The sequence below is a fragment of the Bombina bombina genome, chromosome 4 (assembly GCF_027579735.1).
Source record: "Bombina bombina isolate aBomBom1 chromosome 4, aBomBom1.pri, whole genome shotgun sequence".
NCBI classification, from domain to species: domain Eukaryota; kingdom Metazoa; phylum Chordata; class Amphibia; order Anura; family Bombinatoridae; genus Bombina; species Bombina bombina.
Genome location: NC_069502.1, coordinates 1118892990 through 1118920373, shown reverse-complemented (window position 1 = coordinate 1118920373; position 27384 = coordinate 1118892990). Strand labels below are relative to the sequence as shown.

Sequence of the window (27384 nt, the reverse complement as noted above, 5' to 3'; positions counted from 1 at the left end):
AATTGTTATTGTTTTAAAAGATAGATAATCCCCTTTATTACCCACTCCCTAATTTTGCAACACATTTATATAAATACACTTTTTACCTCTGTGATTATTACCTTGTATCTAAGCCTCTGCAAACTGCCCCCTTATTTCAGTTCATTTGACAGACCTGCATTTTTAGCCAATCAGTGCTGGTTCCTAGGAACCCCACGTGTATGAGCACTGTGTTATCTATATAACACACATGAACTAACACCCTCTATGAAAAACTGTCAAAATGGACTGAGAGAAGAAGCGGCCTTCAAGGAAAATTAGAAGTTAGCATATGAACCTCCTAGGTTTAGCTTTCAACTAAGAATACCAAGAGAACAAAAAAAATTGATGATAAAAATAAATTGGAAAATTGTTTAAAAATTACATGCCCTATCTGAATCATTAAAGTGTCCCTTAAGGAATGGGAAAATTCATTGTCACTGCAAAGATACATGAGAAATATGTTGTACTTTATATATAAATAAATAATTTATTTATATAAAAAAACAATCACACATTCTTCCTTGTATTAGCAATTGATTTATGCTAATCAAACATAGTATATTTTGCTATGTTTCATTAGCATCAGTCATTGACTTTTACAAGGAATGTGTGCAATTTTTTTATTACTGTTATATTATTTATTAATATATTACATAAATTAATAAATTATTATTAACAACATATTTCTCCAGAGTCTCATTTAAGCAAATATAACTTATGTGTTATAGGGACTTGAAACATGTATCTTTCAAAGTTCAAATAGAGCATGCAATTTTAAACAACTTCACAATTTATTTCTAATTTTCTATAGACTTAGACTATTATAAAATGTGCTTCATTTGTTTGGTATCCTTTGTTGAAGGAACAGCAATGCACTACTGGGGGGCTAGCTCAACAAGTTAAATGAGCCAGTGACAGCCACCAATCATCACTCAGCTAGCTCCCAGTAGTGCATTGCTGCTACCTGCTAGTAGTGAACATAAACATGTTTTTCAACAAAGGATATATTATAATATAATTATGTTACGTATATATATAAAATTTTAAGATAAATATATATTTAATTGTATTAAGATAATAAATATATATATATATATATATATATATATATATATATATATATATATATATATATATATATATATATATATATATATATATATATATATATATTAATTGTTTGGGTGGGGGTGATATATTAAAAATATTTAAAAGAACTGTCCTTTGAGTGCCTGAGACATACCTCTTTTTTAACACCTTGGCTGGCCTGGCACTATTCTTGCTGGCTCTGACTCAATTTACTCAAAGCCACAGGAGTCAGTCAGCACATCAACATTGCAGATTGCAGTTGGGCAGTGAAATTTGGAGGCAATTAAGTCATGCCATCCTGAGGTATTGGGGCAGATGAGCATAGAATATTGTTCTGCAAATTAGGGCTCATCAACTGAGAATGAATGGGTGAAGCAGAGGGCATACTGCAGTATCCTGATTACTAGGACCTGCAGCCTGAGGTTGAGGAGTTGGGGCAGGGGATCCTTAAGTATTTGAGGTCATTAGCCCTCAAATACTTAAGGATCCCCTGCCCCAACTCCTCAACCTCAGGCTGCAGGTCCAAGTAATCAGGATACTGCAGTATGCCCTCTGCTTCACCCATTCATTCTCAGTTGATGAGCCCTAATTTGCAGAACAATATTCTATGCTCATCTGCCCCAATACCTCAGGATGGCATGACTTAATTGCCTCCAAATTTCACTGCCCAACTGCAATCTGCAATGTTGATGTGCTGACTGACTCCTGTGGCTTTGAGTAAATTGAGTCAGAGCCAGCAAGAATAGTGCCAGGCCAGCCAAGGTGTTAAAAAAAGAGGTATGTCTCAGGCACTCAAAGGACAGTTCTTTTAAATATTTTTAATATATCACCCCCACCCAAACAATTAATTTATATATATGAAGAACAATAGAGATACTTATTAATGCAAATAAATAAGACTCTTATGTGCAAATTGAACATTCTGTTTCCACTGGCTCAACTCTGCAATTCCTGTTTGGTTTTTGACAAAAACCAAACAGGAATTGCAGAGTTGAGCCAGTGGAAACACAGTGGCCTGGGCATTCACGCTGTGTACATGAAACATCTGCTGCCTGGAGCTGTAAAGTGTACTGTAGCGCGGGGGGAAGAGGCGGAGTGAGCACAGAAATTGTCTAGTTTAAACAGCCGTCTCACAATATGTTACGGACCAGTTATATCATATGTAATATAAACTAGTACTACTCGCAATCTGTTATATATATATATATATATATATATATATATATATATATATATATATATATATATATATATATATATATAACAGATTGCGAGTAGTACTAGTTTATATTACATATGATATAACTGGTCCGTAACATATTGTGAGACGGCTGTCTGTTGTATTAGCTATGAGCTATGAGTGCAGAATTGCAGATGCTTTTAGAGGGTATAACGGACAACAACAAAAAACTAACCTGGCTGAAAGCTCTAAACGCTGTTGAGCTATGTTGCAGCTGACGGTTAACGGCTCCTTAGATCCAAACATCCACTAACCTGGAAGCAAGTCTGTAATGTCCTGGTCCACCGTCGAGCCTATGTTTTGTTAGGTGTTAGGCATTAGGCGTTAGCTCTCTGCACTCATTGGCTTTGGCCCCTCTACCACTACACTACATGCCGCTCTCTGATTTGACTTAGCACGGCAGAAGCTCCCTCACCTCAGGTCCCTCCTCCTTCCCTAACAGCGCGGCTCCAAAGTGCTCCCTCACCTCAGGTCCCTCCTCCTTCCCTAACAGCGCGGCTCCAAAGTGCTCCCTCACCTCAGGTCCTTCCTCCTTCCCTAACAGCGCGGCTCCAAAGTGCTCCCTCACCTCAGGTACTTCCTCCTTCCCTAACAGCGGCTCCAAAGTATCGGCTGAAGTATCGGAGGAACTTAAGCAAGTACAAGTTGAAATGCACAGTATCTGCACCGGTGCATCCCTACAATTAACATACAGAGTTATTATTACTATTCTTTACTTATAAAGCGCCAACAGATTCCACAGCGCTGCCCATGGGTACAAGGATAACAGTACAATGGAGAAATAATACAATAAAAGACAAAAATTTACAGACAAATACAGGGGGAACTATTCCCATAGGAACTTACAATCTAGAGATGACAAATAGACCTTAAAAGGGACATAAATCATGAAAGATATATTTTGGGTTTCAGATAGAGCACACAATTTTCAGATTTTGATTTACTTTACTTCTATTATCATTGCTTCATGCTCTTGGTATCATTTTTTTTTTATTATTATAATTGTTTTAAGGAGAGCAATGCTTTACTGAGGCCTAGCTAAATACATTGGGTGAGACAGTGAAAAGCAGCTAGTTCACAGTAGCGAATTGCTTCTGAGTCTACCTATGTATGCTTTTAAACAATGGATATCAAGAGAACAAAGCAAATAAGAGAAGTAAAGTGGAAAATTGCATGGTCTTTCTGAATCATGAAAGTTTAATTTTGACTTTACTGTCCTTTTAATGCCATTGTTCCCCTGCAAATCTATGTACACAGACTCAACCCATACCAAGTTTCAACACGCTAACTGAATAGAAAATTGTTTGGAGTGGAATATTAGATCTGCTCAAGAACTCAATTGTAAGGAGCAAACATTAAAAAATGAATGTTATTGTTTTAGCAAAATAAAACTATTTAAATTATTATTATTAAAAGGTAATCACTATTTTTCTCCTTCCAATAAAGTACAGCTGAAAAGTTGATCAACTATAAATGGATTAACCTATTAAACTGGAAATAGTTCACCTCCCAATAGTTTCATTCATTTTAATGATAGATCTATGCATATTTAATTATAAATAACCAAATAAGTACAATACTGATATAACCAGAAAAATAATCTGAAAAGTTATTATTCTAAAAATGAAAACCATGATTTAAAACCAGTCTGACTGACTAGTGGTTTAAATCAGCGGTCGCCAACCAGTGGTCCATGGACCACTGGTGGTCCACGAGAAGATGTTGGTGGTCCTTGACACCATCAAGCAGGAATTAATCTCCTCAGATGGTGTCACCCCCGTCGCGCCGTAACTCCCTACAGTGCCTGGCTGGACATCAGTGAAAACCGATGGAGGAGGAGTTAAATTAAATCTCCCTAAGCATGTTGCGTAGTACTGCGCTACTTGCGTAGCTAGATTGTATTTTTAATTCCTCCCGCCCTGTGCACTGCTCAGAGGAAGATGCTTCCATTCTAAAGTCAGCAGAGGTTGGTATAGTCTTGGCTTGAATAGTGGAATTAAAGTATATAAAAAAAAAAGAAAATCTTAAAAAAAAAAAAAAAAAAAAAAAAACTTATATTTCATTTAATTTCTTCCCTTTACCTGTCTTTGTAGTAGTTTTCCTAATTCCTTCAGATAGACTTACATCACTGTTTGTCTTTCTCCCCTCCATATTCTTTTTTTTTTATTACTAATTATTTTTCATTCTAATAATTTTATTCCAGCTAAATTCCAGTAATTGCCATCCAGCAGATCAGCAATATCCCACCAGTATTATAGTAATTGCCAGTAACATCAGTCGTGGTTAGCTCACATCCATATTGAGAGCTTTCTGATATAAACTTAATTTATGACTCCAATGTCTGTCCATGATCATAAGTAGTTTTGAATAATTCCTAACTGGGGAGGTAACTTGGAAGTCTTGTGGTCCTTTTAAACATAATTATTTTTCCCCACATTCTGCCACTCTGTTTCCAGCTCAAAAGTTGGTACTCACCCTTCATCTGTCATATAGAAACATATTTGCAATATACATGTATTGGTGAAAATGCTTCTAGTAAAATTATTACTGTTCAGTGTTAACATTTTTCGCTGCATGTGAAGTATAGCTAGATATTCTCAGTGCACCATCAGTTTAATTACTGCAGCTGCTCAGATCACCAGTGGGGCTTTTATCATGTTGGCAATTAACAAATTGAGTAATTACCAGATGGCACAAGCACCTTAGGCTCTCTGAGCAACTGTTGTGTTAAAAATGCTGGTGCACGGAGCATACTTAAATACACCTTTGAAACAGCTATAACTTATTTGAAGCATTTTTGCTAATACATGTATATTACAATAATGCTTCTATTTAAAACTGAAATGCACCCATGTGTATGCCAGTTTTGACTGGAATGCCCCTTTAATGTCAACCAGGCAGTAATACTGCCCCTGTGACAAACTTTAGCTTACTGCCTAGCGCCCAGTGGAAGTATCAAGACACATGCCCACCAAACAGTAATGTTGCTCAGATCCAGCAGTGTCTGACATCATACTACGTGGTATAGTATTAATGTTACCCCATGAGTGCCCAGCTCCCAGTGAAAGTAGGAACATGCCCAAACAGTAATGTTGCTGAGATACATCACAACACCACTCACTTATGTCATGATTATATGAGGATTTATTAAACATATTTTGTTTTTATTTCACACCTGTTTTTTTTTTTATCACATGTGAGGATTTGGGATTTATCACAGCACCACTATAGTTTTCAATGCATATGACCTCCAAGCAGAAGGCAAATGCCACCAAACAGTAATGTTACTGAGCTCCATAACTGCATCTCTATAGCTTGCAATATACATTATACAAATATGTTACCAATAATACCTGATTTCCCAGCACAGCCGTGGCACATGCAGTAGACACCTCCTTTGGTCCAAACCACACCGAGGCCACATGGGATGGTAAACCGAGGATAAACACCTGGGCTACCGAGCACACAGTCTGGGCGAACATGGTAACCCCGAAGAGATCCGGCCGCACACTGGCACACTTAATCCATGCCCCCAGGCAGTTGAGGCCAGCGCCCAGCAGCGCAGTTACCCGCAGCCCCTTCTTGTCCAGCAGCCAGGTGGCAGGGAAGATAAGGGGCACGTAAGCCACCATATACACCACAGAGAGCCAGTCTATCTTTTCGCTGGTCACGTTGTAGTAGCGGGTGAAGATGCTGGTGATGATGCTGTACTGGATCCACTGGAAGGCATTGACCAGAGAGTACAGGCTAAATACGCCGAGGATTACGAAGCGGCGCCAGTAAAGCTTGGTCTCCAGCTTTGCTGGTACATCCTGCCCGGGCAGCATGGCCTGCCGCTCCTCCGGTTCAGTGCCCGGGATAACCTCCGCCAGACACACCTGCAGGTCCCCGTTGCTGACGGATTTGAGCGGCACAATGCCATCCTCATGGACAGGTTCGTGGTGGTGGTCATGAATGTCCGTGGATACCATAACTGAGGGTGTGAGCTGTGCACCTACTCACTGACTGTACATCACCAAATACAGTACAGCGCACATTGACAGGGAAACACGCTACACAGAATGAGCCGGCTCCTCACAGCCAATCAGCTAGCAGCCGCCCACACAAGACGAACCAATCATCTGGCTCCACGAGCCACCTTCTGGTAACAAATTGTAACTACAAGAAAGTTTTAATACGGATGGAGCATTAGACAGATGGCAATGCGTTTCGTTCTCTGACTCTCAGTAGGCCAGACGAGCACGTGACTTGCTATTAGGCGTGGTTCTCATTGATTGCCCAGCAACACTTTTGTTACGTACCAGCATTTTGGGCAAAATATGGGCGAACCGCGAAAAATGATATACATATAATTATTTTACATAAACCAAGAATTACTCATATAGCAGGGCTGGAAATGAGTGGACTAAGTCATGCTTACACTCATCACAAGTAACTGATTTCTCTGTCAGGCAACCAGTGCTGTCTAATTGTGTGACACACTACATGGGGTTTACTCTCCAGGTTAAACTATGGATAAGCATCTGAACACTATGACATTATGGAAGTCCATTTAAACCTGATCACAAAACCTTTGTTTTTGTGAGTCGATATCTTAGGTGTCATTGTAGACTTGGTGCCTGAGGTGACCCTGCCACTTTGAAATCAGCAAAATACAAATGTATCTGCTATATAATATTCACATTATAATATTCACATTATTTGATTAATCAAGCCTGTTTGTTTAATTACATGGAAATATTAAGAGATTACTCTTTTTTGTGACGTCAGATATGTAAATTATTAACTCCTTAAGGACCACAGCACTTTTCAATTTTCTGACTGTTTGGGACCAAGGCTATTTTTAAATTTCTGCAGTGTTTGTGTTTAGCTGTAAGTTTCCTCTTACTCATTTACTGTACCCACACATATTATATACCGTTCTAATTACCATTAAATGGACTTTCTAAAGATACCATTATTTTTATCATATCTTATAATTTACTATAAAAAAATGAGGAAAAAATGAAGAAAAAAAAAACACTTTTTCTAACTTTGACCCCCAAAATCTGTTACACATCTATAACCACCAAAAAAAAACCATGCTAAATAGTTTCTAAATGTCCTGCGTTTAGAAATACCCAATGTTTACATGTTCTTTGCAAGTTATAGGGCAATAAATACAAGTAGCACTTTGCTATTTCAAAACCATTTTTTTTTTCACAGTTAGAGATAGTTACATTGTAACACTGATATCTGTCAGGAATCCCTGAATATCCCTTTACGTGTGTGTGTGTGTATATATATATATATATATATATATATATATATATATATATATATATATATATATAGTAGACAACCCAAAGTATTGATCTAGGCCCATTTTGGTTTATTTCATGCCACCATTTCACCGCCAAATGTGATCAAATAAAAAAAATCGTTAACTTTTTTACTATTTTTCACAAACTTTAGGTTTCTCACTGAAATTATTTACAAACAACTTGTGCAATTATGGCACAAATGGTTGTAAATGCTTCTCTGGGATCCTCTTTGTTCAGAAAAAGCAGACATTTATGGCTTTGGCATTACTTTTTGGTAATTAGAAGGCTGCTAAATGCCGCTGCACACCACACTTGTATTATGCCCAGCAGTTAAGGGGTTAATTAGGGAGCTTGTAGGGTTAATTTTAGCTTTAGTGTAGTGTAGTAGACAACCCAAAGTATTGATCTAGACCCATTTTGATACATTTCATGCCACCATTTCACCGCCAAATGCGATCAAATAAAAAAAATTGTTAACTTTTTCACTAACTTTAGGTTTCTCACTGAAATTATTTACAAACAGCTTGTGCAAATTGTGTAAATGCTTCTCTGGAATCCCCTTTGTTCAGAAATAGCAGACATATATTGCTTTGGCATTGCTTTTTGGTAATTAGAAGGCCACTAAATGCCTCTGCGCACCACACTTCTATTATGCCTAGCAGTGAAGGGGTTAATTAGGTAGCTTGTAGGGAGCTTGAAGGGTTAATTTAAGCTTTAGTGTAGAGTCTCTCGCACCTGACACATCCCACCCCGTGATCCCTCCCTGACCAGTCTCAAACAGCTCTCTTTCCTCCCCCACCTCACTATTGTCACCGCCATCTTTAGTACTGGCAGAAAGTCTGCCAGTATAAAAATAAAAAGTTTGTTTGTTTTTTATTTTATTTTTTTACATTATATATTTTCTGCAGTGTAGGATCCCCCCTTGCCACCCAACCTCCTTCATCCTCCTTAAACAGCTCTCTAACTCTCCCCCCACTAACTATTTGCCAGCATTTTGGGTACTGGCAGCTGTCTGCCAGTACCCACTTTGCAATCATTTTTTTTTTTTTTTAAATAAACCCCACTTTTTCTGTAGTGTAGCTGCCCCCCCTCAATACCCTGCCCCCCTCCCAGATCCCTTTCAAAACATTACCCCCCCCCCTCCTCTCCCACCACCCTCTCCCACCACTAAAAACATCCAGATCACGGGTGTGCGCGTGCACATACACGCGCACCCGAGACTGATTTCCCACTGCTGACCTGAAGTGTGCCAGCGATGGGCCGCCCACCCACCTCCCTGCAATGGCTCCCACCCACCAACGATCAGCACCATCGCTGGCCGATGCCGAGAGGGCCACAGAGTGTCTCTCTCTGCATCGGTGTGTGAAAAAAGGTATTGCAGTGATGCCTCAATATCGAGGCATCACGGCAATAACTCAAAAGCAGATGTAAGCGATCAGGATCGCTTCCACCGCTTGAAACCCCTGACGGCGTACAGGGTACGTCGTTGGTCGTTAACAACTGTTTTTTGTAGGACGTACCCTGTACGTCGTCGGTCATTAAGGGGTTAAAGGGATAATGAACCCACATTTTTTTAATTTCATTATTCAGATAGAGCATGCGATTTTAAGCAACTTTCTAATTTACTCCTATTATCAATTTTTATTCGTTCTCCTTTTATGTTTATTTGAAAAAGCAGGAATGTAAGCTTAGGAGCTGACCCATTTTTGGTTAAGAACCCTGGATAGCGCTTGCTGATTGTTGGCTACATTTGACTAGGCGCTGAAAAAAAGATGGTCTGGCTCGAAGCTCACATTCCTGCTTTTTAAAATAAAGATACCAAGAGAACAAAGAAAAATTGATAATAGGAGTAAATTAGAAAGTTGCTTAAAATTGCATGCTCTATCTGAATCATGAAATAAAAAAAATGGGGTCAGTGTCCCTTTACAGTACAAAATATTTCACAGCATGTCTCGGTAATCTGTACTGAAATATTTCCATCCTGTCCTAATATCATACCTGTATTAGCTTGGTTGAACAAGATCGCAGCTTATAAAGGGATATGAAACCCAAAAATGTTCTTTTGTGATTTAAAAAAAACTTTCTAATTTAATTCTATTATCAAATTTGCTTCGTTCCCATGATATTCTGTGTTGAAGAGATACATAGGTAGGCACCTGGAGCGCTACATGGTAGGAAATAGTGCTGCCCTCTAGTGCTCTAGCAAATGGATAGCATTTTGGGTCGGCTCCTAAGAATACATCCCTGCTTTTCAACAAAATATGCAAAAAGAGCGAAGAAAAATGGATAGAAGTAAATTAGAATGTTGTTTAAAGGGACACTGAACCCAAATTTTTTCATTCGTGATTCAGATAGAGCATGCAATTTTAAGCAACTTTCTAATTTACTCCTATTATCAAATTTTCTTCATTCTCTTGGTATCTTTATTTGAAATGCAAGAATATAAGTTTAGATGCCGGCCCATTTTTGGTGAACAACCTGGGTTGTTCTTGCTGATTGGTGGATAAATTCATCCACCAATAAAAAAGTGCTGTCCACAGTTCTGAACACAAAAAAAAAGCTTAGATGCCTTCTTTTTCAAATAAAGATAGCAAGAGAATGAAGAAAATTTGATAATAGGAGTAAATTAGAAAGTTGCTTAAAATTGCATGCTCTATCTGAATCACAAATTAAAAAATTTGGGTTCAGTGTCCCTTTAAAATCGCATGGCTTATCGGAATCATGAAGGAAAAAAATGTGTTTCATATCCCTTTAACTTGGTTGCAGTTTTAATCATTTTAATTTTGAATTGATCTTTTGTAGCAAAATCATTGTAATGCCCATATGCTCAGAAAAAATATCTGTTACCTGTATACCTGTGGTGGCTGGTGATTTTTGAATATGGTGGGGTGCTAGGCCCACCTCTTGAAATAAAGCTCCACCTCTCATATGGCAGTTTAATGTACCTTTAACTATGTATTTAACCTTTTTATAAGGTTTAAACACACAGATAATTTTTTATTGCACTATTGCTGGTATATAACACAAGGGTTTGACATAGTTATATGCAAGCAATAGGGCAATAATAAAATGCATAATAACAATACACCTATTTCCAATTTGTGTCAGCGAGCATTTCCGTATTGGTGGACTTCCATTAAGAAAAACAAAATACATATTATATATACAGAATGTTTAATGTTTTTTTGTTGCCTATATATTTCTGAAATCAGGTTTATTTATTTATTTTTTTAATTTAAAAAAAAAAATCTTAAGAGCGGAGCCAGCCATCGAAGCTAATGGCAGCACCTTGAGTGAACTCCTGCAGGATTCCCTTTAAAATCAGGATTGTGCCTCAGAAATGCTACAGATTTGATCCCAAATAGGCACAAATCATCAGCTTAGAGGATCCAAATAACTATGAGCTGAATCCAGGGCTCAGATTCACTTTTAGCAAACTTTTCCGGTCCGGCCGGATCGGATCAAAAATTTAGTCACCCACTTCAATCGCTTTGAAAATACAACCAACATTAATCAGATTCCACTTCTGGAGCCAATCAAACATGAGAGATCTTATACAGGTCCCTGCAGCAAGCAGATTCTATTGAAAATGTGATTTAGGCCTACCACGTGGGCGAGATCATGGAGTGAAGCTTAACAACATCACAGCAATGGAGTAAGACTGCTCCACCTCCACATCACCCAGCTTAAAAGTTGATGCTATTAACAAGATGGCTATTGTTTTTCAGCAGACATACCTCTGCATTCTACAAACTATTACCCATCAATATAAGGGATATACCCAAAAGAAACCCTATAGCCCTCTCACTAACCTCTGCTCCTGATTAGCATTAAACAGGACATTCAATACTGCTGGGCCTCATAATTTCTATAAAAATTTGTAAAGATTTATCTCCAAACAAGCAATGTCACCTAAGAGACTAACTAAGTCAGAGAAGTTTCACAGGAGCCGCCAGAGTACAGCCACTTCTCTGAACAACTTTTTTAAGCCTCTGGAACCAACGGACTCGTGTAGTGAGACTACAAAGCAGACATCCCCTGTATCTCATACTCCTGAGGCGCAAGACCCTGAAATGACAGAATCCATGCAGATCTCTAAATCATTTTTAGAATCCTTTCTAAACAAGATTTCACAAACCTGATCTCCCAAGTCAAATCCTGTATCAAAGAAGAGATATCTGAGCTCCGTAAAGAAATGCACGAAATTGGGAATAGGGTAGAAGTCCTAGAAGACATATCAGTCTGAAATAGCAAATCTCCAGCAAAATGTTCAAGCGCAGAACAATTTTATACTACAACTTCAAGACAAGCTGGAAGACATCGAGAATAGGAGCAGGAGACAGAATCTTAGAATTAGAGGGATTCCAAAATCCATTACACCAGATATGCTCGACGCATATTTACAAGGGCTATTTTAACACCTTAGAGGCCCATCATTCACAGCGCCCATAGCTATGGACAGGTTTCATTGAGCCTTGAGACCTAAACCGAAGAATGGCCTCCCATCAAGAGACGAAATTATTCGCTTTCGCGAATACCAACAGATGGAAGATATAATAAAACAAGCTAGAAATGCAACCTCTCTATGCTACCAAGGATCCACCTTGGCTGTCTTTGCCGATCTTTCCCAAAGAACCCTACAGCAATGCAGGGAATTTGCCCCCCTTACAACCATCTTGAGGAAAAACAACATCACCTACAGGTGGGGCTTCCCATGCCATATTCAGCTCACTTGGGAAGGTCAGAAGAAAACCTGCATGGACCCAAGCGACATGGATGACTTCTGTAAAGAAATTAATCTTCCTACTCCAGACCATTCTCAAGCATCTTCGACATCAAGGCCTCAGAGTGACTTCCAGCCCACTCCGGCACCAAGACCACAAAGATCCACATGGCAGACATCATCCGTCAAAAGACATAAGAAATCACTTGGTCTCCAGACAGAAAATAGGTGAGATCTTACCGATGCATTGGTGTAGATAAATTTGTCTATAGAATAATGTCTATTGCCTTAACTTTCCAACATCCTCTATGAAGAGTTTCAAAACTCTATTTAAAGTTTAATTTAGGGATCCTTAAGCTTCCCCTTAAATTGCATTTTCTTGTTTGTTTTTTTCAAATTTTTATTATTATTCTCCAGCATAAGAAGTCGACAAATTACATGATTGTGCGCCACGCAGGGCATCATTATATAATGTATAATATTTGTCAGTATATTTATGAAAATCTTAGTAGTGCTATCCAAATAATATATATAAGTTTATGGCAGGGTTATAAACACAATACAAAGAAGTAGAAACCCTTATCAACCATGCACCTACTAGACCATACAATTAATATAAATATCTGAATTCTTTTATTTAGTTAATATCCATAAACATATTTAAGTATATTTGCAATAAAAAGAAATGAAACAAAATGTATATGCGTTTAAACCAACTCTTAAGATATGCTATTCTTCTTACAAAACCCAGAAAGATATACCTTCACAATTCAGCCTTTTTTATTTAACACAATGGGACTAAAAACCTTTAACATCCAAGCAATACAATTCTAAACAGTGTTTATAAAACAATAGGATAAAATATATATTCTGCTATTTAACTGCAATTTATCCTAATACAAAATTAACCGACAATATCAGAACTTGTATAGATGAGTTACTTAGCCAATTCAGACACAGATTTGAACAATACCTAGGCTTATAACTACCAACTTAAAATACAATATACTTCACCAATTTTGAACCAATTCGTAGCGGTCTTTAGGTCATCTCATTTGAAAGAAGGTTTTTGCACAAATCAAGGATAAGTTTTAAGCTCCTTGCTGAAGTGAACTTTTTTTTTTTTCAGGTATATCGCAGCCAAAATCAGATCACTAATTTTCAACAAGTTACAGACAACTCTCTCTTGTGCATTCAACACTCCCATTATATAATCATTGATGACATCATGTGGGTGGCACTACGGGAGCTGACCTTCCCATTGGTTATCTGGGAAGTCTAAATCGGATTGGCCCTTGGAAATTTCATTTTTAACAGCCAGAAAGAACCTTCTGGCTGTAGTTCTCGCAACATAACACCAGGTGGCAGCATACAGTACAACATAGCAATACAATACAGCATTTCTGACATTTTTAAGCAAGTTAATTTTTTTTTTTTTTCATAAAATGGTTATTTAATCAGATTACACTCTCTGCATTAATCATATATAACCCCAATTACAGATGGTTAATATTAGGTTATTTTTTTCTGATTATTCTGATACCAAATATGTTATATTATTAACATTTTATTATATCAAGGCAATTTAATACTGCTAATTAGTAGCTTAAAATGCATTACAATTTTATCGGTATCCTGGCATTTATATGTGAATAATAGCTTATTTTTAATTCAGTATTGTACTGTATTCCAAGTGAATCCTGTCTATGTAGATCTGAAATAAGAAAATAAATGTTAATAATCACTTCTCTTCAGGTCCATAAACATCTATTCATGTTTTTAAACACACAGAGGCTAAGTAAGATCTTTTGTGTTTTCAAAACATATACATCATTTCTATGTATATCTGAATTTATTTCCTATATAAATATCCCCTGCAGCAATCATCCACCTAATACAATGTGCTTAATTTTAATATATATATATCATGAATCATAATGTAAGTCATTTGTCTTCACTGTATTATCCTAACATTCTAACTTTTCAGTAACTTCAGTTGCCAGACTTTTTGTCTCATACTTACCACATGGGGTCAATCCATGAGGAGTTGTAAGAGTCTTTAAAACAGCATATTTCCTGTTTAGCCAGCAGTGCAGATGAGTATTTGATTTTATTTGTGTCACCTTCCCCTAAGAGGGGTTTTTGCAGTAAGTCTTCAAATAGAGATTCAGTGAGATAGAACTGTTGTATCACACGTGTCAAATTCCAAAGGGGTCCTTGAACACATTCTTTTCTCACCTCACCAAATGTTCTGAGGTTATAAAAATCTGCATATATAGTCAAATGAATAGGGTCACTGAGCTATTTCCTTTAGAAAAGAAATGTTTGTGTTTCAAAAAGGCTCTACTGATCGTCAATCCTGATAGACGTGTATTAGAAGCTGTGTTCAACAAACTCATGTTTAATTAATCCTGAGTTCTCATCTAACATATACAGTGTATAAAATATACATATATATATATATATATATATATGTACACATATGTAATATTCATCATAATATTCATATACTCTGACATAAATCCCCCTTCCAACTTCAAATAGATGTAGGACACATGTATTTGAATTGGCTTAAAGTCAGTGGTATTTGATGAGGATCAACCGTATACCTCATAGACAGTCTCTTATGAAGAAAGTTTGTTATTTTGAGCTTTCATGTTTATCAGTTAGGCATCTTTAAATTACAGTATGTCTTTAGTGCATTTGGGGATATGACACTTCATTCTCCCTCTATGACTTGTAGTTGGGATCTGGGATGACATGCCCGCAATTGATTGATATGTACCCATTTATCTATGAAACCTTCATTTTTGGGGATCTGTATTTTATAGGCCACTGGAGATATTTTGTTAGTAATGACAAAAGGACCTTTCCATGAGGGAAGAAATTTCTTCTCCCTAACCTGATCTCTTCCAAAGTTATAAAGATAAACTTTATCATTTATTTCATATTCCTTTTTGGATGTTTTGAGATCATAATAGGTTTTAGTGGCAGTTGCGGCTCTTTCTAAATTCCTTTGAGCAAATGCAAAGGCATATTGCAGGTGCTTTCTTAAGTTTTCCACATATTGATGTGTATTGGCAGCGTTTATCAAATTTTGGTCTGATGTACGGTACATTAGATGCTGAGGTAGAACCATTCTTCTACCAGTCATCAGCTCAAAAGGTGACATCTTGGTAGCACTACTTGGAGTTGCTCTTAATGCCATTAAGACTAGAGGTAGTTTTATATCCCAGTCTTTACCTGTTTCACTCACAAACTTTTTGAGGATTTTAACAATGGATTGGTTGTAACGCTCTACACCACCACTTGAGGCAGCTCTATAAGCAATATGGAGCTTTCTTTTAACCCCTAGTATTTTCCACATTTTTGTCATCACTTCGCTAGTGAAGTGGGTCCCCCGATCTGATTCGATTCTTTGGGGCAAACCAAATCTGGAAAATACATGGTTGATGAGCAATGCTGCACATGTTTCAGCACTATTGTTAGGTGCACTAATGCACTCTACCCATTTAGTGAACAGGCATGTTACGGTTAACATGTATTTGTTACCTCTTGATGATCTTGTTACCGGGCCAATAAAATCAATTTGTATATCTGACCATGGCATTACCATCCCCCTTTTCTGCAATGGCGCTCTATGCGTTGGTGCAGTGGGTTGGAACTGTGGGCAGATTAAACACCCTTGACAGTAGGTTTGAACATCTTTCAACATGTGTGGCCAAAAAGCGTAGTCACGCAATATTTCGTACGTGAGTTTGGCACCGCGATGACCAGATGTGGGAGCATCATGGGCATGTTGAAGCATTAGACCTCTGAACTTGGTGGGTACTACCCACTGTTGGATGCCAGTTTTGGAGGTTCTAATTAACAAACCATCCTGTAATCTGAATTGTGATCTAGATTTTATTAAGATTCTCAGATCTTCTTTGCCAATATAATCATCTTTTGAGATGGGGTTGCTTTCAGGATCTTCTATGTGTTTATAGAAGATGCCTACAATGGGGTCTTCTTTTTGACTAGTGATCAGGTCCTCACTAGGAGAATCCTGACTCCATTGTACCAAGTTAGGCTCACTCTGTTGTTTTGCCTGGTTTCTGGTAATGGCTTCTACCTGAATTGCACCCATTAAGTGGTCAATATTAAGGAGTTCTCCAGTTATGGCTCCTTGTTTGGCTAATGAGTCCGCAAGGTCATTGCCTTCCTTATCAGGACCTAAAACTCTGGAATGACCCTTGGTCTTTTTCCAGTGTATGGTTAAATCATTGGATACTACCAGATTATCAATCTCGCAGAACAATTTGCCATGCTTGACTGGTTTGTTATTGTTTTTCTGCATGCCATTTCTTTTCCAAGTTGGCAGGTATTCAACAAAACTGTCACGCACATAATTTGAGTCAGTTATGATCACAAATTCATGAATACCATGTTCAATAGCCATTTCAATGGTTTTGAAAACAGCAGTTAGTTCTGCAACTTGACTGGATCTTGGTCCAATGTTGAAACCTACAGATATATTTGAGAATCCGTTTGCCCCAGTTATACCAATGCCAGCGACTAATCTGCGCTCATTATCAATAGTGGCATGGTAAGAACAACCATCAACATATACCCAAGGTAATGTTTGACAATGGTCCTCATTGTACATTTTATATGGGGAAAGCAATTGTTCTTCCAGAAAATCATCTTCTGATAATTTTTCCCCAGGATCTCTAGCAGTACAGTCGTGGAGCTCAGCAAGCCCTTGTGCGACTGGATTCTTTTTATTCTGCTTGTAGCGAATTTCTAAGGGCCAGCCTTGTAAGGAAAGAGTCCACGCTGTTATGCGGCTATTAGACAAATTCCCATCTCTTATTCTCTCACTTTGCAAATATAGCAAAGGCTGGTGGGCCGTTTCTACAATAATTTTCTCGCCCTGTATATAGCTGCAGAAATTTTGTAGAGCCCATACAGTAGATAAGAGGGCTTTTTCGCAATCGTTAAACTTTATTTCTACTGGGGATAGATTTTTGCTCGCATAAGCAATGGCTTTGTTCAAATTATCATGCTTTTGGTATAACACAGCACTCATGCTTATATCTGTGTAACCTGTCTCTAAGAAGAAAGGTTTGCCACCTTCAGGGTATGCTAAGCAAGGTGCTTGAGTGAGTTTTCTCTTCAGCTCTCTGATGGCTGTCTCTTGAGACTCACTCCAGTGCCATTTCACATCTTTCTTCAGAAGAAGTAGTAGTGGTTTAGTTAATTCCGCATAATTATCAATGAATTTGCGAGAATAATTCGTCATACCCAGGAATGATCTCAATTCCTTTAAGTTAGTTGGGTTTTTAGAATTCACTATAGCTTCCACCTTTTTCTTCTGGGGATTTAATCCATCAGAGGTAACTTCATGTCCCAAGAAGTTTACACGAGTGCGGCACCATTGAGCTTTTTGCAGGGATAATTTGACACCTGCCCTTTTAAGTTGGCTGAGGACATGTTTAAGTTCTGTGATGTGTCTTTCAAAGTCTGTGCTTTTGATTAAAACATCATCAACATAAGATAAGGTCCCCCTTTCCAGTGCGTCAGGCATAGCCTTATGCATGAATACAGCAAATTCATGTCCAGAATTTATGTATCCAAATGGAAGTCTCTGGAATGCATACTGAACCTTTTGGAAGGAGAATGCTAGCTTATATTGGTCCTCTTCATGTACCTTTATGGTCCAATATCCCTGTGCACAATCAATGGCAGTGAATATTTTGGATCCCTGCATTTGTGCTAGGCACTGGTCAATGTATGGTACAGGCCAGCCAGACATGTATACTCGTTTGTTTAGCTGTCTTAAGTCAGCACACAAACGCCATTGTCCATTGGGCTTAAGGACACCTAGAATAGGATTATTATAAGAGCTGTGCACCTGTCTGATAATACCTCTTTCTTCCAAATTCCTTATGATCTCTGCAAGAGAATCATATGAGGCTAAGGGAAGTCTGTATTGTTTGACAAATACAGGTGGTGCATCGGGATCTGTTTGTATTCTTGCAATGTGCAAGTCTGTAGTACCACAGTCATAAGAATCCTTAGCAAAAATATCCTTGTACTCCATCAGGAGTTCTCGCAGCTGTTGGCGTTCATCATCGCTGGAACAGCCATTAGCTAAGGATATTTGCTCTTCGACTATTTGCTGAAATCCTGGAAAGATTTCAGGCTGTCCTATTTCATAGGCTTCTTCCAGTCTAGAGGTGAGATCCCCTTGATTATAATTTACATTGCTCCCATGACTCTGGGTATTGGGGTAATCTTGCTGTTTGATTGGCTGATCAAACACTAGAGAGGCTTCTTCAATTTTACAGATGCCTTCCTCTGAGCTGAAGGGATAAATAGACTGAATATTAAATAGACCCTCTGGCATAGATGCAAAGGATTGTTCTATTAATTGTTCTTCAGTTAGGTATCCTTCAGGTATTAGCCCAATTACATTATTCTGGAATCCAAAAGTGTAATAACTTGATTCCAGTGCATATCCTATGGTAGTTCCCTTGGATAATGTTATATCCTGTGGGGTCATGTTATGCACAATAATATTTATTGGAACAGTTCCAATATTCACCATAGGAGTGTAGGTTACTGAGACACCCAGATTTTGTATTCTATGGGAGAGGCAAATCAGTGTTTCAGAAGTTTTTAATTTCTGACCTCTCTTTACCTGTAAGGGTAACAGAAATTTATCAGCCCCAGCAGGAATTATAACATCGCTAGATACCTGCATATTCACAGCATATGGCAATTGCTGGTTTGATTTCAGGGCTGCATTTTCATCCTGAAATACTTCAGGGTCCCCCTTTAACCTGCTCCAGAGGCAAGAATTAATCAAATCTATTTGTATGGCATATCTATGTAAGATATCATTGCCAATGTATATTTGATTATGGGGAGTATTTAAAACTAAAAACAGGTGCTTCACTGACTTATTACCAATAGAGATAGATAATAAGCACTTAGCTGTGATGTTATAGCTTTCAGACCTGTCATCCAGGCCGTTGACACAGTGGTCTTGGGGAGAAAGATATTTAATCACTTTAGGTTCAGCTATTTGCGTTAATAAACCTTCGCTTATATAGCTAGCTTCCTGTTTTAAGTTTATTTTAGCGTACTTTGTTTTACCAAGGTCATGCACTTGTATAGGGATAAATAGATCCTCTTTAACTCTCTCGATCCCTGTGAGGTATTGAGCATGGTCTCCCCCTTTAGGGATTTTAGGATCCCCCTTGTGGAGTGATATGGTTAATATATCGCCATCTAGGGAGATATTCGCTATTTTTCCGGGCGAAATTTTAAAAGTATTATCATCAGAGCCACTAAAAGGAGTCTGATCATCTATTTGTAGAATAGTGATTTCAGGTGTAGAGTTATTCCTGAAATGAATCTCCACAGCATCTGGTTTCTCTTCCACCACGTGACAGCTGTGTCGGGTGCGAGATGTACCAGATTTTTCATAATTGATAGGCCGTTTAACTTGCGACCAAATTACATTATTTATGCAATCAATTATGGTGCTTAATCGTTTCAGGAGATCACTACCAATAATTAAACGATCAGTTGGCAGATCCACTATAATGACAGGGTGTCTTATGACCCTGTTCCCCAATTTAAATTTTAACCAGGCAGTACCGTAAACTTTTAGGGAGTCACCCCCAACACCTATTAGAGAACCGTCAAATTCTTTTATTTTAGGTTTGTGGGGTGTTAGCTCATTTAGCTGTGTGTAGTATCTGTGGGATAGGATAGTTGCCTGTGACCCAGTGTCAATTAATCCCCTGATAGGGTTGGAGACTGAATCTTGCAGCTCAACTAGTACATAATATCTTCCTGCAGTTTCTATCATTTCACACATAAAATTTGCATTCTCATACATTTGTGGGCTTCGCCACGTATTACCTGAGTTTGCCATGCTTTCCGATGCAGAAGAAGCTTCATACCTACCTGTTTCCTCTATGACAGGGTCGGCTGGATTCTTTTGTACTGCATCTGTGGAAACAAGGTTAAGAGAGAGCTGCAAAGGAAGAGATCTGTTAACTTTTTCCGGCTGATGTCGCTCATTGTCACAGCTAATTTGTCCGTTTCCGGTCTGTGGGGAGATAACATAATTAGTATCATTGATATTTATTACTACATTTTGTATATCTCTCCCCTCCCCTTCAGGTGATACTGCAGTATTTATGACTGTGCCTGTGGTCCACTGCTGACCACTGGCTGTACCCCTAAAAAAGTATTGTTCGGTTGCTGAGCCGTAGATTTTTGACTCATATTAGCGATTTGTTCACTCAACCGATTTAATTGGGTAAACAGCATATCTACCTGATTGTACAAGTTACCTCTACCCCTGGGCCTATCTCTTGGTGCCCCATTGTACTGATTCCTGGACCATTGGGTTCCCTCAGAATCAGGGCCACTATTTCTATTCTGGCGTGGTTGCCCCTGGGGTTCAGCTTGTTCAGCATTAGTACTTTGGGGAGCATTATATACCTGGGGTGTCTGGTTACCCTGAGAATATCTTCGCCGTCTATTGTATCTACCCTTGCGCGGATACCAATTATTTGGTGAGTATTCTCTTTGTGAGTAATTATTCACCTGATTATGTCCCCCACTTTGGTTATAGTCTCCCTGCGCCTCAACCTGCGTAGGGGGAGGGGCAGAATTAAACCTCTGTGGAGATGGCCTGTTTTGACTGGTCACCTCTGCATAAGTTCTCTTTTTAGATTCCAAATTGAGGGGGCTAGGTGACACCCTAGTTTCTGCTACAATTTTGGGTTTTGACTCCTTTTTCACCCCCTGTTCACTGGATTGCTGAATAGAGTATAATTTTGTACTCTCTTTGATCAGCCATTCCAATGAGCAGTCCTCATCAAAATCTCTAGCTAAGTTGATTTTGATGGGTGTAGGCAATGCTTCAAAAAATAAATTTACAAATTCTGAGCCATCAAATCTGGGATTATCTTCAGCCATACTGTACGCATTTTTCAATACAGAAAGGAATTCGACTGGACTCTGATTTGCACGACACTTTAAACCATATACCGCTATTTTCGCGGCAGTTTTAGTGCGATATTCTTTTCTGCATTGTTGTTTTACCCCATTCCAGGAATGAATATTCATATCCTTTAGTGAAACAAAGAATTTGTGATGCCTACTGTCAAATACCCAAGGCAGAAATTCAATTTTCAATTTCTCACATGTAACATTCATTATAGCTAACGCATTTTCAAAAGCCTGTAAATGATCAATTACAGATGTTGTTCCCTTATTGGAGAATATAGGTACTGCGCGTTGTACGAAGGTGATTATTTTATGGGAATCATAGACTTTATCAGACTTATTTTGGGATTCTCTGTTAGAGTTTCCCTCCCCCGCATCAGCTGCGCTACAGCTGTCCTCTGGATTTACATCCTGAGGGGATTGTCTATTTGGGAAATCTACTTCTGACCCGTTAGGGGTCATTTGTCTATGTTGTTCTATATATTTTCGTACCTCGTCCCTGACGCGTTCGCTAAAGGAGTTAGCATTATCTGTATTATTCTCATTGCTAATATAGGGGTTTTCATTATGGCGATATGACCTTTTTAAATCGCTTAATTCTCTCTGGCTTTGCGCAAGCTGTTTATTTAAATCTTGTATCTGCGCGATTAAGTCCATATTGTGCTTATCTAAGGTGGCTAGGTTTTGGGCAAATTCATCCATTTTATTTTTGGCTATTTTTAAACCCTCTTCGCGTCTGCGCGAGGAACGAATACTATTTTCTAGCTCCTGTATTTGCAATCGTTTGTCTGTGACACAAAACGACATTTCGTCAATTATGCATATTAAAAGGGGCCAGGATTTTAGTATTAGTTTTTCTCGCTTTTTGGGATCTTTGCATTGATTAATCATTAATAATTCCTGGAAGAATTCATTCTCTTCATTCCACATATTATTATTAACGGTAATATTTTTAGCCCTAGTTTCAAGCATATCCACAAAATCATTTAATTCACCAGCAATATTTAACTTCCCTTTAATGTAACTTAAGATATCTTTCTTAAGGACCTGACCTTTAGTAATAGGTATGGTTATGGGACCAATTTCATTGCTATGTATAGAATTAAATGAGTCACTTCTGGCTACAGACATTATTATATTGGTTTAGTACTTAGTTAAACTAAAACGCTAATACAATTTTTGCCAATAAAAAGAGAGAAGGAAAATTTTTATATTTCAAAAAAAAATATTATTAATTTTGAAATATGAAAAATTAATATTCCAAAATATGAGAAATTAATATTTTTGATTAACTTTGAAAATATGAAAAATCAATATTTTTGATTAATTTTGAAATATGAAAAATTAATATTTTTATTAATTTTTCAAAATTAATCTTTAATAATATTTCAAGATATTAATGTCAATCTCGAAATATGAAAATTAATATTTCAACTTTTCAAAAAAAATTATATCTTCAAAATATTAATATCGAAATATGAATTTATTTTTTTTTTCTCCTTTATAATAATTTCTATTTACTTACAAATATATTATATCAATTATGATGGATATTATTAAATCTCAGCAGTGCCTCCAATTATTATGTCAGTATATTTATGAAAATCTTAGTAGTGCTATCCAAATAATATATATAAGTTTATGGCAGGGTTATAAACACAATACAAAGAAGTAGAAACCCTTATCAACCATGCACCTACTAGACCATACAATTAATATAAATATCTGAATTCTTTTATTTAGTTAATATCCATAAACATATTTAAGTATATTTGCAATAAAAAGAAATGAAACAAAATGTATATGCGTTTAAACCAACTCTTAAGATATGCTATTCTTCTTACAAAACCCAGAAAGATATACCTTCACAATTCAGCCTTTTTTATTTAACACAATGGGACTAAAAACCTTTAACATCCAAGCAATACAATTCTAAACAGTGTTTATAAAACAATAGGATAAAATATATATTCTGCTATTTAACTGCAATTTATCCTAATACAAAATTAACCGACAATATCAGAACTTGTATAGATGAGTTACTTAGCCAATTCAGACACAGATTTGAACAATACCTAGGCTTATAACTACCAACTTAAAATACAATATACTTCACCAATTTTGAACCAATTCGTAGCGGTCTTTAGGTCATCTCATTTGAAAGAAGGTTTTTGCACAAATCAAGGATAAGTTTTAAGCTCCTTGCTGAAGTGAACTTTTTTTTTTTTCAGGTATATCGCAGCCAAAATCAGATCACTAATTTTCAACAAGTTACAGACAACTCTCTCTTGTGCATTCAACACTCCCATTATATAATCATTGATGACATCATGTGGGTGGCACTACGGGAGCTGACCTTCCCATTGGTTATCTGGGAAGTCTAAATCGGATTGGCCCTTGGAAATTTCATTTTTAACAGCCAGAAAGAACCTTCTGGCTGTAGTTCTTGCAACATAACACCAGGTGGCAGCATACAGTACAACATAGCAATACAATACAGCATTTCTGACATTTTTAAGCAAGTTAATTTTTTTTTTTTTCATAAAATGGTTATTTAATCAGATTACACTCTCTGCATTAATCATATATAACCCCAATTACAGATGGTTAATATTAGGTTATTTTTTTCTGATTATTCTGATACCAAATATGTTATATTATTAACATTTTATTATATCAAGGCAATTTAATACTGCTAATTAGTAGCTTAAAATGCATTACAATTTTATCGGTATCCTGGCATTTATATGTGAATAATAGCTTATTTTTAATTCAGTATTGTACTGTATTCCAAGTGAATCCTGTCTATGTAGATCTGAAATAAGAAAATAAATGTTAATAATCACTTCTCTTCAGGTCCATAAACATCTATTCATGTTTTTAAACACACAGAGGCTAAGTAAGATCTTTTGTGTTTTCAAAACATATACATCATTTCTATGTATATCTGAATTTATTTCCTATATAAATATCCCCTGCAGCAATCATCCACCTAATACAATGTGCTTAATTTTAATATATATATATCATGAATCATAATGTAAGTCATTTGTCTTCACTGTATTATCCTAACATTCTAACTTTTCAGTAACTTCAGTTGCCAGACTTTTTGTCTCATACTTACCACATGGGGTCAATCCATGAGGAGTTGTAAGAGTCTTTAAAACAGCATATTTCCTGTTTAGCCAGCAGTGCAGATGAGTATTTGATTTTATTTGTGTCACCTTCCCCTAAGAGGGGTTTTTGCAGTAAGTCTTCAAATAGAGATTCAGTGAGATAGAACTGTTGTATCACACGTGTCAAATTCCAAAGGGGTCCTTGAACACATTCTTTTCTCACCTCACCAAATGTTCTGAGGTTATAAAAATCTGCATATATAGTCAAATGAATAGGGTCACTGAGCTATTTCCTTTAGAAAAGAAATGTTTGTGTTTCAAAAAGGCTCTACTGATCGTCAATCCTGATAGACGTGTATTAGAAGCTGTGTTCAACAAACTCATGTTTAATTAATCCTGAGTTCTCATCTAACATATACAGTGTATAAAATATACATATATATATATATATATATATATGTACACATATGTAATATTCATCATAATATTCATATACTCTGACATATTTTAACAATATACATTAATGGCTTAGCTTAAATAATTTCTGCCTTATAACTCCTTTAGCACAACATTGAAAAAGTATTATAATAAAGCAGAACAATTAATTTTGGAGAATTTATTTTCCGTATTTTATTCATACATAACCTTTTAATACTATTGCTTGTTCTAATTGAAAATTTTTATATTGCATTGCATTTTCTTAGTTTTTCTTTACCTTTCTTACTTGTTATTTTTATGAATATATACAGAAATAGTCTTTTCTTGGACTTGAATCAGAAAATGTTATACCAATACATGGTGAAAAGCTACATATTTTTTCTAAAGCCCCCTTGTAAGGGGGGATTGATTGTTTTTTGTAATTTTGTTATTGTTCTGTTAAAAATGCTGTTTATGTGTAATATTTTCCTAACAGTCCTGAGTGATGCACCCACTCCCGCACGACCACCAACCACTACATAAAATATGGCCTCACAATTAAAAGACCAGAAAGTAATATAATTTCCATTAACGCAAAAGGGCTTAACTCACCATTTAAAAGATCTAAGGCCTTCAATGATTTAATTCATAAAAATGGTAGCATACTATTCCTCCAAGGAACTCATTTCAAAAGAGGGAATGAACCCTAATATTTCTCCTCTAATTACCCTACTCACTATCATAGTAGCAACCCCCCCCATAAAAAGTAACAGAGTTAGCATTCTATTTCACAAGTCCATCCCATTTGAACTTATCAATAAAGAGCAAGACAAAGACGGCAGATATCTAGGCATCAGTGGGCTGTTATTTGGTAAACCAATCACTTTAGTAAATGTTTACGCAATACAAACCAAGCTACTTTCTTCCAACATACCACCAACTCTATTATCACATTCCTTAAAGGCCCACTAATATTAACCGGAGATTTCAATATACCTCTAAACCCTCTAATCGATAGCTCCGACACCCAGTTAAATTACCTCACTAAAACCCATCATTCCATCTGGAACAACTTTTCCATATTATCTTTATATGATACCTGGAGAAACCTAAATCCTCACAAACATGATTATAATTTCTTCTTAAAGGGACAGTCTACCATAGAATTGTTATGGTTTTAAAAGATAGATAATCCCTTTATTACTCATTCCCCAGTTTTGCATAACCAACACAGTTATATTAATATACTTTTTACCTCTGTGATTACCTTGTATCTAGGAACCTTCTTCCAGCCCCCTGATCACATGACTGTGACCGTTTATTATCTATTGTCTTAAATTTAGCATTGTTTTGTGCTAAATCTTAAATAACCCCCTGTGCCTGAACTCTTTGTGTTGAAAAGAGATTTTAAAAGCATGTGATAAGAGGCAGCCCTCAAAGGCTTAGAAATCAGCATATGAGCCTACCTATGTTTAGTTTAAACTAAGAATACCAAGAGAAAAAAAGCAAATTTGATGATAAAAGTAAATTGGAAAGTTGATTAAAATGAAAAGTCCTATCTAAACAATGAAAGTTTAATTTATACTAGAATGTCCATTTAAATCCAAATAAATCCTATTCTAGGATAGACTACATAATGGCTGAACATATATCAATAATAAATCTAAAAGCTTCCCATATCATCCCTATTAGCTGGTCAGACCATTCAGCTATGAGCAGCACATTTGTTTGGCCGTCGATCCCTACAAGACCCTTTCAATAGAGACTAGACAAAGTCCTGCTATCAGATCCCCTTATTAAATTAGATGTAGAAAAAAGCTATAGAGGAATACGTTTCCCTTAATAACACCCCTGACATCTCACCGGGAACCCTTTGCGAAGCCCATTAAATGCGTAATCAGAGGAGTTCTGATAAAGCATAAAGCCACTAAAAATAAACAAAAATATCTAACCTTAACTCAGGAAATGAACAAATTAGATTACATTGTTAAGAGACATCCGTCAGATACAGAACCACAAACAAAATTAGACCAAGCCAGAGCCCAACTCAATGAATATCTCGATATTAAGGCCCAAAACACAGCTTTTCTATTAAAACAAAAGTTTCACATCCAAGGTAATAGGCCGGGTAAACTGTTGGTGAGGACACTCAAACGCAAAACAGCATCATAGTACATTCCCTAATCAACAACAAATCAGAGAAAATTATAGACTCTAAAATTATAGCAAAAATGTTATGTGATTATTACTCCAAATTATTTAACCTATTCCTAAATCGCCCCGATAGAACTCACACACAAAACTGTGAAAACTACCTTGACTCTCTGACACTTCCTCCGGTTCATCCTGATCACCTCCAATCCCTTTCATAACCAATCTCAACACAAGAATTAGACAAAGCAATAAAGACCCTAAAGCAGGGGAAAAGCCCAGGCCCAGATGGATTCAGCAACTTTTATT

The 27384-nt window shown here is 36.9% G+C and overlaps 1 protein-coding gene across 1 annotated transcript in view; it reads right to left on the bottom strand.

Annotated features, from left to right (window-relative positions):
• The window catches only part of FLVCR1 (FLVCR heme transporter 1), a 230203-nt gene extending 223797 nt beyond the window's left edge, over positions 1-6406 (bottom strand). The window contains exon 1 of the mRNA XM_053712463.1: positions 5704-6406. Coding sequence (XP_053568438.1) covers positions 5704-6321 — 618 coding nt within the window. The 5' untranslated portion in view covers positions 6322-6406. The remainder of the gene's footprint in view (positions 1-5703) is intronic.
• Between the last annotated feature and the right edge of the window lie 20978 nt (positions 6407-27384).